This window comes from Anthonomus grandis, chromosome 1, assembly GCF_022605725.1.
Source record: "Anthonomus grandis grandis chromosome 1, icAntGran1.3, whole genome shotgun sequence".
Lineage (NCBI taxonomy): Eukaryota > Metazoa > Arthropoda > Insecta > Coleoptera > Curculionidae > Anthonomus > Anthonomus grandis.
The window spans coordinates 33,409,757-33,423,662 of NC_065546.1; the positions used below are offsets into that span (position 1 = coordinate 33,409,757).

Genomic DNA, 13,906 nt, shown 5'->3' on the forward strand with positions numbered 1-13,906 from the left:
AAGGATTTTAGATAACTCGCTCGAATACAACAGGATGTGAAGACGTCGTTTCGTGGAACATTCCCCATAAGACTGAAATAGGGCCCAGTAACAACAGTTACAGTTACCCGGATCCGGTGTATTTAAACAATATTTTAAGAGAACTGGAGGCACTGGGAGTGGTCGAAGAGAGTAGAGAAAAAATATGAATTTTATTGGTGAGTGTAAATAGGAAATTGTAAGTTACCCATAAATTAAATGGTATAAATCGAAGGTCTAGTTCACAAATGTTGTAAGCGCAAAATTATTAGATAAAATATTTATTAATACATAACAGAGTGTGTTTGCACAAGTCAAAATATCTCACATCAAAGTCTAAAGAAAGCTAAATCTAAATGTAAGTCTCAAAAATTGAAACCTGATTCGAACATAATATAACAAATAGAAAACCTAAAGAAAACAAATCTTGGCAGACAAAATAGTGGCCTAGAATGTAATAGCCCTAAAGGATGTTAACATTAAAAGTATTCTACTCAATTTGCCTAACAGGGAAAGAATTTGCCTAACAGGTTCTTTTCCTGTTAGGCTGTTAGGAGTTACATTGGATGCTAAAGATCCAATGTAACTCCTAGAAATTTTGTGTGTTATACCATATATGGTATATTAAGTGAATTTCTTTTTAAACTAAATTTAACTTGTTGGTCCTCGATGCATTTAGGGAAATTCTATTGGCTAAAAACCATTCATAAACATTTTGCTCATCTGTCATGTCTCACACAGGATCAGAAGGGGAGTACTGAATAACATAAGATCATTCATGTATATGGGGAATAGCAGAGCATGTAAGTACAGAACCTTGTGAAACACCATGATTTATGTTTCTGTCAATTGACATGCTGTTCATAACTCCAAAATATTGATTGCAAAGGTTCCTGAAGGTTCAATTAAGTTCACACCATTATGGTCCAGATGGTATAATTTTTAGAGTAGGGGAAGGAATGAAATCGGACGGTAATTTGTTAATTCATCCTGAGATTCCTTACCCTTAAATATAGGAACTACTTTCGCTCAAGTCACTTGTGGAGATAATGACTTAAAAAAAGATACTAATTTATTATATATTGCAAGACATTTTATAACAATACTATGCAGTTACCATAGATCAACATTACATACCACATACTATAGGGGAACAAAAATGTAACATTACAATAAATAAATAACGTTTATTCTAAAATCTCTTTCATTAACATCCATAACTGTCTTGGCATAAAAACAATTAACTTATTTTACACCAAAAAACAAAAAAAAACACAATTTTCTTCACAAAGGAAAAATCCCATCTTACCCCGGGCACGGGGCAAGATCGGACAGCCCTCGGGGTAATATGGGGGTAACTAGTTTATTTACAAACATCACATATATGGCAGATATCTAAACAGTCATCTTCTTCTACTCCAGCGCAAGAATTGTGGGACCACTTTTGACAAACTATCCATCCTTGAGTGGACCCCACATACCTATCACTACAGTATAAACATTCGGTGTCGTCTTCGGCTGTATTCTCTGAAGCACCATTTTTGACTTCATGACAGGTCGCATAACTGCATAAGCAGTAATTTTTTAATGACAATTTTGGGACACTGTACTGCTAGAGCAGTATAAATTTCTAAAACGTTTTAACTTGGAGAAACATTTATTTTGAAGAAAGAAATAAAATACAACTTAAAGTAAAAACTAGTTCCTAAGGCTAAAATGGTAACTTTCAAAGCATGTCGGACATAATGCTGGTTTGTCTTCACAACCCTTACATCTGTATGAAACTTGTGCCCTTTTGTCCTTTTTGAGACACTCCTTGCAGTTTAAAAAGTAGTTCTTCCTTTTATAATTCTCAGAGGGCAAGGGGATTTTTTCGGGAAAATGTGGAGTATCATTATTATTTGGTCTTGCAGGTGTTCGCCGATTGTCATGTACAGCAATGTTTTTATTTGTTTCAAAAAAAAAAGTCTACCATTTTTTTCATTTGCAGGTATTTCGAGCAATGCGTTAAATATTGTAACGTCTAGTAAATGAAAAATGATTTTCTTATACCACCTTATTGTTTTTCGTGGGCATGAGTAGTAAGATACAAGCTGATCCAGTCTATCAACACCAAACATATATTTGTTATATTCTGCTACTTTAACTGGTTTTAATTTCACCTTAAAAAAAATATATATTATTATACTAGTGTACCTATTTTAGAAAAACAAAAAATTTACCTTGCCAAAGCGATTTGAGACTTCAATTAACTTGGGATAATACTTGCTGGTTAAAAGTAAGACATCCCTGTTGTCTCTCCATTTAGAGACGTATACACCTCGACGTCTTCTCCAGATGTATTCCCCCTTTTTTTACCTTTTCAAAGTTACAACTTTTGGATTGCTTTTCCTATTGCTCCTGAGGGTCCCTGTTGTGTGAGTTTTGTGTTTTAAGAGGTTTTCTGAGATCTTTGCACTATTATAAAAATTATCCATCACCAGATGGCGTCCTCTATTGAGATATGGACTCATTAGTCGCAAAACAAGCGAATCCACTTTTAATTCCGCTTCAATTTTTTCACTTTTTCCTTTGTATATTTCTATATTGAATAGGTACCAATAATACAAAAAATTTTATTCTATATCTTGCTCTTTTATTTTTTATGTACTGTCTGAAACTAAGCCTTCCTCGAAAAAGCAGTAGTGACTTATCTAAACTTAAGTCTTCCTCAGGGCTATAAGCATTTTGGAAGTTCTGGATAATAATGTCCAGAAGAGACCTTGTACAGTTTATCTTGACCTACATTTTCATAACAACATAGGTATCTTAGAATTTGCTCATATCTTCTTCCAGACATAAAGTGAGAAAATATAGGGTGATAGTATAAGGGATCCACTGAAAAGACCTTCCTTAGCTCGGGATATCCTATTTGGGCTCTAAGAAGGGTCACAGCTATAAAAATATCAAATTCCCTTGGGTCAATTGAAACAAATTTGGATGACCTGGAATTTTTTTTGTGTGGTCGAGAAGTTCTGGACATGGTCTCACCATATTCATTAGAGCAATTTATTATTAAATTTTTGATTTCAGCATTTGAAATACTTCAAGGGAACTCATATCATCAGTAATGTCAATTTTTATTCCCGCTGCATCATGATCAAAGTTAAAATTGGGGATATCTTGCACAAATTCAACCCATTCATCTAAAAAAAATACAAACATGCAATAAACAAAGAAAAGTATAAAACTGGAAAACTCGCCGTCTTTGTCTTCGTTTCCCTCATTTTCTGTGTCAATATATTCACAATTGGTATCTGTTTCAATATTTTCTTTCTCTGACTTCTCAATTTCAGAACTGCTGCTTAAATCACTATCTCTGGGTTGATAAGTAGGGTCATTTATATCAAATTCACCGTCTCTGTCTACAAAAGGGTCCGACCTTTCCGTGTCCGTAGAATCACTCTCACAGTATTCATCACTAGACACTTCATCATAAAGTTTTAACAATCTCTGTTGTTCTTTAGGATCCATTACTAATTACGCAGATCACAAAAACAAAAACACGTGCTACCTCTGGGACAGTTAAAATACAACTCGGTAGTAAACAATGAGACGGTTACTGCTATAGCAGTAAGAGCGCCAAAATTACTCCCCACTCAACTAACAAACAGCTTGCCTATGCAAACTAGTTTCTCCTACTAGTAGGACAGTGCCCCAAATTTAAAAGAGTTGCAGTGGGACAGTATTAGTTGAACTACAGTAAATCTATATTCAAATTCCTACTGCTATGGCAGAAGTGAATTTTCATACGCGATTTATTTTACTGCCATAGCAGTAGGTGTCCCATGGCGTGAATTTTAGAATACTTCTATGGCAGTAGCGTCCATCAACGTGTTAAAATTAGCAGAATAATAAGACTCAACATTATAATAAAATTAAGTTTCAAATACCTTATCAACTATGGAATTGTTTCATTTGTTGAATGAAGTTTTAGAAAGACTTGTGAAAGTACTGTTGTCTTGCTGAAAAAGATTGTAAGTTGAGTTTAAAGCTGCTTCGGTTTTGGTATATTATTTTTAACGTCATTGAAATCATCATTAGTTTTCTTATCGTCAGTTAGAATACGTTGAGATGTTATCAGATTGTGGCACATGCATTGTAGGATCTTTTTGTGCAACATCAAAATTTAACTGTCGTAAAATGCGCTCACTTCGACCAGATTCTAAGTGAAAATAAAATATTATTTCTTGAAAATACTTTCTATCTTAAAATTAATCTCAAAAAACCGGCTAGATTTAATTAAAAATAAGTGAAAAAACTAATTTTGTTTTTCGATTTAGGAAATTTCTATTAATATGAAAATTAAATGCTAGTCAATATAGTTTTAATTTAAAATAAAATATAACATTAATGTAACGTTCTGCACAAAACCATTTGTAAGTATAAATATAACTTTATTCTTCATAAAGTAAATAAGAGTTCTCATCTTTGTTCTACATAAAAATTTTATATTCATAAATAAAAACATCACCACCAATCCAATAAAAGTTTTTACTTACCTTACTGCAACAACAGTTTTCTTAAAGAATATTAAATAATGACAAGATTAAACGAACTTACCTGAAGTGAAGTTCGGTCTTGATTTTATGAAGCGTATTTCCCGAAGTAAATTACAATAAACGTAGTACTTGAATCCACCATATTTAAAGAAATCTGTAAAAAAGTTTTTTCCCCACCATAGCGCGCCGCGCGCACCCATCCTTGGCTTTGGTGGCGTCCATTTTCATTTACTTAGAAGCAATTTTTTATAACAAATTTTTTGGGTAGGGTATAATACATAAACGAATTAATATTTTTCCACTATTAGAGAGAAACGGGAGGGAAAGGTAATTTACTTCGGGACATCACTTTCGTGATTTACTTCGGGAAAAAAACGCTTCATAAAATCAAGATCGAACTTCATTTCAGGTAAGTTCGTTTGATTTTGTAATTTTACTTCAGCGTATTTCCCTCATAAATCACAATAAACGTAGAGCTTTAAACTAAGTGTTAATACATGTTTTTTAATATTGCCAAAAGAATAAATCTATAATGTAATCTATATCTAATATAATTACACTTAACAAAATCTTATAAATTATACATTGTTATATGTATATTCCTATACACTAACCAATCTAAGAAGTATTGTCCTTTCTTACTAGAGGCTTATTGTAATACCTAGAGAATGTGGTAGACTGGGTGGTCCACCCAGCTATCTTTCTTATAACGTCCACAGGCACGCCAGATCTGAATGCTGCAGAAGTGGCAGCATGTCGAGTGCCATGAGCCATAAAAATATCCGTATTGACCCCGCTAATTTTTAAAACAGCTTTTATCCAACGACTTAAAGGCTGCGGGGGTGCCGCTCCAAAAGGTTTTTTAAAACAGAGGAACAGTCTTTTATTTGATGCCCTAATAACGCTAGTTTTCTCTAGGTAGCTTGATAAGGTTAAATACGGACATCTTTTCGGGTCATCATGTCTGTCAACCCTTAACAGAGGCTGTAATTTGTTTTTTCCCGACGTCTTTTGTCCTATCGGGAATTTTAATTTGAAAACCATTTTCACTTCTCTTAATATTTCGAACATCAATCAGAGATAATGTTTGTACTCTATGCGCAGTAGCAAGGGCTAATAAAGTTATTGTCTTATAGGTTAAATCTCTTAAGGAGAGGTCATTATTTGGGTAAAGAGTTGCTAAATATGAAAAGACAATTTCTGGATCCCATGTTTCATCATACTTTGGTCTAGAGGGTCTTAAGATCTGAATACCCTTGAAAAATCTTTTAATTATTACATCATTAACAATACTGGGATTCAAAATAATACTTATAGCTGCTCTGAAAGTATTCAATAAAAAATTCAATAGAAAGGGAACTGAACATAAACTGTAAATGGTACCTGGTTCCCTTTACAAAATTCCCACCATACCTTCAGAGCCGAGTTGTATTGGCGCTACGTTGATTCGGTGATTGAAGCTCTCATCACAGTCAGAGCGTCGGAAGGAATGCCCTTAATTATGAAGGCTTGTTCGACAATACTCCTGCTGCCAGGGAAAGCGTCTTCCACAGGGGATGAGAATCTCTAGAAGGCGAAAAAAGAAGTTCTTTTGCTGGCGGAATAATCAGTAGTTCCGAAACTAATAAACTCAGGATACCATGCCTGGCTGGGCCAATAAGGAACTATTTATCTATACTACTATTCCCTTGGCTTTATCTGCCTTAATCTTATTTAAAACTCTGGGAATTAATGAAAAGGGAGGAAAAGCATAAAAATAATATGTCTCCCAAGAAAGAGTAAAAGCATTAACTAAAAAGACATCGGGATCTCTGAACCAGGAAATAAATTTGTTGCATTTTTTATTAATCCTACTGGCAAACAAATCTATCTCGGGTACCCTTAATTTAGATATAACATCATCAAATATTTATTTATTTATTTCAATATACGGCAGAGCCAGTTTACAAAAACAAAATAGATAATACAAAATACTAGACAATATAGCAATATAAATACAATACTAGAATTACAAAAAAAATATATATATACCAAGATAAAACCTCTGAAAAAACAGTCATCAACGGGGCTAAAAACTTAGCACTATCCAAGGAACGTAGGTTAAAGTGTAAGATTATTTATTTTTGATTTGAATGACCGTAAGCCGCCGGAAAATGGATCCAAACTATTTTCATTAAAGAAACGCAAAGTCCTAGTCAGTGGAGAAAAAAACCCATAGTTGGTCGAATGAAAGGGTAAACGAAACATAGAAGAGTTGATCCTTCTTTGATAGGTGTTAAAAGGAATTGCTTCCAAGATGGTAGGACAATGATATAAACCATTTAAGATCTTATAAAACGTTAAAGCATCAGAATAATGTCGTCTGACTTCAAGATTAGGAATATTAAATTGGACACTGATAGCATTATAGTCGATGTAATAATTACGAAAAATATTAACTTCAGCTCTATAAGGGATCTTAAGAATCTTCTTTGTACAGCCTCAAGGTGTTCAATTGTTCAATATGAGAATCATAATAAGGGGACCAAATTACAGACGCATACTCAAGCAAGGAACGTACCAAAGAGTAATAAAGTAATTTGAAACAATAAGGTGAAAGATGTACACTATTTCTAGTGATAAAACCAAGACTACGCATACTCCTGTTAATAATATCCAAAATGTGCGGCAAAAAAGTTAGCTTGGTATCAAAAAGAACACCTAAATCTTTAACTGTATCAACTGACTTGAGTTCGTTATTGTTGATTGTGTATTGATAATTAATAATTTTATTAGAACGACCAAACGAAATACATACACACTTCTTTACATTCAGTTCCAGACTATTGCTATTACACCACTCAGCAACACTATTTAAATCCAATTGAAGTAGCTCAGCATCAAGATATGACTCAATGGCTTTATACAGTTTAAAATCATCAGCAAAAGCAAGATGTTTTGAATGAACAATTACATCACTCAAACCTTGAGGCACGCCTGAAGATACTTCAATACCATTAGAAATATAATTACTTATCCTGACCAACTGTGTGCGACCAGTCAAAAAACTGTGACAAAACTCGACCAAAGTCCTACCAAGGCCCATAGCCCCAAACTTCTGAACCAGATGTTCATGACCAACCCTATCAAAGGCCTTCGAGAAGTCTGTGTACACACTATCGACCTGTACAGACCTCTCAAAAGCACCAATCAAATCATACTGGTAAGTCAACAGGTTAGTCACCGTAGATCTACCCTGACAAAAACCATGCTGATGATCACTAAGCAATCGCCTACAGTGCCACGAAAATCGCACAGAAAACAACCTGTCAAACAGCTTAGGAACTACAGACTGAATACACACACCTCTATAGTTACAAATATCAGTTCTATCCCCATTTTTATGAATTGGCGTTAAAAAGCTTACCTTCCAATAATCAGGAAATTTGCCTGATGTCAAGCAAAGATTGAAAAGGTGATGCAGAGGCTTACTCAGAGTACACACACAGTTTTTAAGAAAAACAGATGGGATACCATCAGGGCCAAAAGAATGTTTGTTCGGAAGGCGTAAGATTTCATCAAATATGTCCAATTAAGAAAAAGAGATGCGATTTAAATCCAGACTGTAATCAAATTTATAGTCAGGAGCCTTGCGGACAGGTTGCCTGTATGTAGTTTCAAAATACCTAGCAAATAAGTTTACAATATCTTGACCATTACCAGCAACCTCGGCTTCCATATGCATGCTATTGGGGTATGAATCAGACCTACGTAATCTATTGATGTGTTTCCAAAATGAAGAAGGATCATGAGAAATTTCAGTATTTAATCTTTCAATATATGACCTAAAACATTCATCACGAAGAGTTTTACATTTATTCCTCAAATTTGAAAAATTAACATAATCCATGGGATTCTTACTATTTTTGAATTTTGTGTGAGCAATCTTTTTTTGAATAACAAGATTCTGTAATTTTCTACTAAACCAAGTGGGAAAATTAGATGATTTAAAATGTTTAATTGGAACAAACATCTCAATAGCAAAATAGAGAGCATTGTAAAAAATATCAATGCATTTATTAATATCCTTCTGATTAAAAGCAGTATCCCAATTCATGCAAGCAAGGTAATTATTAATGGCAACAAAATCACAGTTTACAAAATCATAATAATAAACATCATACTTAAGACTAAAATCACAATTAATAGGAATACTTATTTCATAAGCAGGATGGTGGTTTGATGCGGGTGATAAATTTTCAGTAGCATATATGACTTTAACATTTGACAAACTTGAGAAAAACAGATCAAGAAATGTACCAAACAAATTTGGCAAGCCATTCACCTGCTTAAGATTAAGATAGTTACAACAACTACATAGCACATTTGGAGATGTTATAGACTCAGCCGTCTCAACATGCAGTCCGTTCACAGAGTTCCTCCATACCGCATGTGGCAGATTAGAATCACCACAAAATAGAATATCACAACTAGTATGAACACTCACAAGATCCATGGATGTAGAGGCAAATTCCTCATAAATTGATAAAGCAGAAGCAGGAGGGATGTAGACAGCACCAAAAATGATATTCTTGTCACTGCATGATACAAGCACAAAGATGTTTTCCAGGGTTGAATCACTGGTCTGTAATAACCTGGCTTTAAAACATTTACGAACAGCAGTCAAAGTGCCACCACCCCTTTGCCTCCCTGTATTTGTGTAACTTCGATCCTGACGGAAAATATTGAAGTCAGTGAACCTTAACTCCGAGTTTAGAAATTCTTCATTAAGCCAAGACTCCACCAAAATTACAACATCATATATGCAACTGTTGACAGCATTCCGCAGATCAGCTATTTTAGTTCGCAAACCACCTGCATTATGAAAGTATACATTTAGTTTTTTGGAGTCTGCTTAATAACATTATTCCTCTTTTGTTGGACCACTTTAGGAATGCCATTAAAATATTGTATGCATAAGTTCTGTTCTGTACGTGAGCGCAAAGTAAGTTCTTCATAAGCATTTTTTACTTGCTTACGTTGAATAGGTGTTAGGTCAGCTTTTATTTTTATTTTAATTTGAAAATTATCAAGTGATTTACGATTTTTTAAAACAGAGGATGCCAGCTCACTATTAGGGAAAACCACTCTTAATGGTCTCAATTTGTCTTTGTTCAATTTGCCTAGACGATAGGCTTTAAAACTTGGACAGGTAATATTTAGTCTTAGAAATCACTCAGTTACATACTTCTTGTCGTGATCTAAACGAACTTTAGATTCTTCGGCATTACGCTCAGGGACATCATAAAAAATAACATTCTTGGATCTGGAAGCTCTTTCGTGCATTTCCTCGTAAATCTCTGTAGGGGTCAGCTCAGCAGCCATGTTAGTCTTACTTACCCCCTGAGATTTTAATTGATCCAACTCATACTTAAGGTCTTGGACCTCAGATTTAAGCTCAGATACCACTGAGCCAAGGTCGCCTGTCTGAATAGCCTTAATTTCATCCAACAGACATGTCAGCTTAGTGTTCTGATCGTTAATAGCATTAAAAATATTTAATATGATCAAAACAACATTCGACATCTCAATATTCTGTTTGTTTACTAGACAATCTTGAATTTTCTCTCCTAACCTCGAAAAGTCGTCAGCTGTTATTTCTTGGGAGAGCTCCCATTCTGTATTTTCTTTTTGGTTCTGAGATTCAAAAGCTGCCTCAAAATTTTCCCGAGAGCTTATGTATGGGGCATATATAAAAAATTTTCTACTTTCACACCACTGCCATATCCTACGAGTAATTTTGTTTAAACTAGGATATTGAACCCCTCCCATTCGATTAATGTAAGATATCGCAGTGGTGTTATCAATCCTCAGTAAAATCTCACAATTTTGGGATTCTGAGGCAAAACAACTAAGGCCCATGAAAGCTACTGATAATTCAAGAAAATTTATACTCATATCTCTCTCTACAGAGCTCCACACTCCCCTTGCTCTATCCTTTCCACATACAGCACCCCATCCAGACACGCTTGCATCTGAATAAATCTCCAACACAAAATTAAAAGAAGCTAATTTACAAAATGGATATTTTAAACTGTCCTGCCACCACTGAAAATCTGCATACAATTTTTGCGAAACAAGCATATGAGCGTCATAATTATCGTTATTTCTTCGCAAAGCAAGAAATGTTTCTCTTTCAAATTCTTTTGTATATAGCCAACTGTATGGGATGGCAGGACAAACGGATACAAGAACTCCACAAAATTTAGCAAAATCCCTTATTATGCATTTCTTAATTTTCGGGAACTTTCCTATCAAATTAGAAGTTCTAATAATTTTGTCCAGAGGTAGGCCCAAACCTAATCTTTTAGAATCAAAATTGAACCCTAAAAATTTACAAACTGTATGGGGAGCGAGGCAATTTTTTCAAAATTGATGATAAAACCTAAATCTTGTAAAGTTCTTAATGTTATCTGTATGTTCGCTTTGCATTTTTCTATATCATCTCCAAAGATCAAAAAATCATCTAAATAGTTCACCGACATGTAACCCAGAGACCGAAGATGACTCAAAACAGGTCTTAATAATTTCGTGAAGACCCATGGAGCTACACTCAAACCAAAAGGCATACAATTAAACTCGTACAGTTTTGAGTCAAAATAAAATAATCTTAGGTATTTTTTATACTCCGAGGAAATTGGGATTAAAAAATATGCCTCCTTAGGGTCCAAAGTGGCCATGTAACAATTTTTTGACATTAAATTTGCCGCCAACTTTCGGTCCTCAAGTTTAAAATGATATGTTTTACAAACATATTTAAACATTTTAAATTTAAAATAAGTCTTTGAGTACCATCCGACTTGGGGACTAAGAAAATATTAGAAATAAATTGTCCCTTTACAGCGTTACATGATGAAATTGCCCCAATTTTCTCTAAATGCTGTAGCGAAGAAATACTACACCTTTTAGATGGGGACCAATTATGAGGTTTTGGTGTGTTCACTTGAACCACTTCTCCATTAAATGGAATTTTAAAACCGTCTAACCAGGAAAGAACAACACTATCCTTAGAAAAAGGCTCCCAAACGTTTTTAAAATATTTTAACCGACCAGCAAAATTACTCACCGGCTCTCCGGTAATATAGCTTCCTTTCCCCTTTCTTTGGGTATGTCCGAGGCCTGTTGTACATCTGCTGTGGTTGTTGTTGCTGCTGCCTCGGCCGGTAGCTCACCCTCTGTCTGGGTACCCTGCTGTCTACCTTCCCCCTCCACTGCCCGTCTCCCCTCTTTGATGGTTGGTGGGAAGACGGGCCCCTGGAGTTTAAAGGACCTGTATACCTGGTCCTCTGCTTGCTTCCTGAAGGGATATTGAACCCTCGTGTGTCCATTAGCCCTTCGCTATTTTTATATAGGGTTCTATTTTTCTCGACAACCTCGGCTAAATTGTTGCCAAACAAAAACTGGTCCACCTCAGAAGCCATTAGGATCTCCTTATAATTTTCTTTTAATTTCTTTTTAAACCCCATATTCAATAGCAAAGCCTTTCTGCTAGTTGATTCGCCAAATTGGGCATCAGTCAATAAACGCCCCCATCGCTCAACCTCTCTACCAAAACGAGCCTGTCTTCATCTGAAATGGTCCTTGGGTCCAGCAACCTCGTGACAGCCTTTCCGATCTGCTTTTCTGGCATCTCTCTTTTCGGCCACTGGATTTATGTTAATCCAAATCTGCGGGTTTAATTTCGGAGCATTCACTGTCAAACAGTTTTTAGGAGAAGGATATTTGGTAATTAAGGTCGGCCTTGTCTCTTTTGACAGCACTTTCCCAATAATCTTGGACCATGTATCCGCCAAACTTTAATGGATCCTCTCTCCTGAATCGTCCACGGTTTCTGCAAGTCCAAGGAGCGCTACAAATCGCGGATCCAATTCAGGATCCTGATTTTCTACATCTGAATGTCCTGAAAACAAATTGAGCGATACTAATCGTTCAAAATTTTACATCTCAAGCCCCCAAATCAAAGAAAAACAGTTTTTCTCTTATTTGGTGAAAGCGCCGCCATTACCAGTGTTTTACCATGTGCTATCATAGATGGCGTGATTACACCATGTCCGCCAAATTGAAGAGCTTAACGGTCGGAAAGTTCGGACGCCTTCCAGTAGGTGGCGAGTATAGCGTATAAACGCCGCAAGTCAATTTCAAGAATTTTTAATAAATGAGCAATGGGGCATGGCTTTGACTTGACTGCGGTGCTTGAGAATAAATTTCCAAGTGAAAAATCGGACAACGACTTTGCATTGCACAAGAAAAAGAAAATTGTGACGAGACTTACTATTTTCCTCCACCAAATCCTCCTGTAAAAACCAATCCTCATTTGGCGAATTTATGTAAGAGGGGTGACTGGTGCCTGCCCCTGAGTTCGCTGAGGTTGAGGGACCATCCGCCGGTGGTAATGGCGGAGGTGAAGGAATAGAGCCAATAAGCCCTATATGATCGGCGACCTGGTGGTCACTCGATCCTGGGAACCAAACCTTGGTAGGCTTGGGTTCCACTCGGCGTCCCTTTTTATTTTTCATAATGCGAAGTTTCGCCTGCAGCGAACGCATTTCGGCTTCCTCCTCCGAAGACAACGAAGAACTATCACTAATAATTCTTTTGGCCATAATTTTCCCAAAAAAAAACACAAAACTCGAGAAACTATACTCGCACCAACACCAGAATCAAGAATGAAAATGGACGCCACCGAAGCCAAGAATGGCTGCGCGCGGCGCGGTATGGTGGGGAAAAAACTTTTTTACAGATTGTTTTGAATATGGTGCTTTCACCAATATATCAGGTTCAAGTACTTCGTTTATTGTGATTTATGAGGGAAATACGCTGAAATAAAATAACATCGCACGGAAAATCGGCGACAAACTAAATTAAAATGTCAATTTTTTTTTTCTATAAAACTATTATTTTTTTTTAATATTTCTGTAGAAATGAAAAAAAAATTGAGTTATAACACTTACTCAGCATGGCCCATATATTGTGTATTTATCTTACTTTTGGTGGAAAATGTACCTACAACATTTATGTACTAGACCAGCGAAATTTAGTTGCAATAAGGGTCTTCCTTAAGCTTGTATATTAAGCTTTAATTATTTTAATTTAAAATTGCAATAGATATAGTGGTAGTCTTATATGGAGCAAAGGTTTTTGTTTATTTATTTTCAAATTTTATTTTGAGACTTCTAGGTTGATTTTTTTAAATATATTTTTATAGTGCAATAAATTGAATATTAAAATTATATTATTATTTTTTTTTTTTTTTGATGAAATTTTGCACATTATTTCTTCTGTCACAGAATTATATATTTTATAGAATT

General features: G+C 35.3%; 1 protein-coding gene across 1 annotated transcript in view; it reads left to right on the plus strand.

The window, feature by feature from the left end:
- Positions 1-13,828, plus strand: part of LOC126740092 (protein deltex) — a 37,517-nt gene extending 23,689 nt beyond the window's left edge. The window contains exon 6 of the mRNA XM_050445977.1: positions 12-13,828. Coding sequence (XP_050301934.1) covers positions 12-188 — 177 coding nt within the window. The 3' untranslated portion in view covers positions 189-13,828. The remainder of the gene's footprint in view (positions 1-11) is intronic.
- Positions 13,829-13,906: the final 78 nt, after the last annotated feature.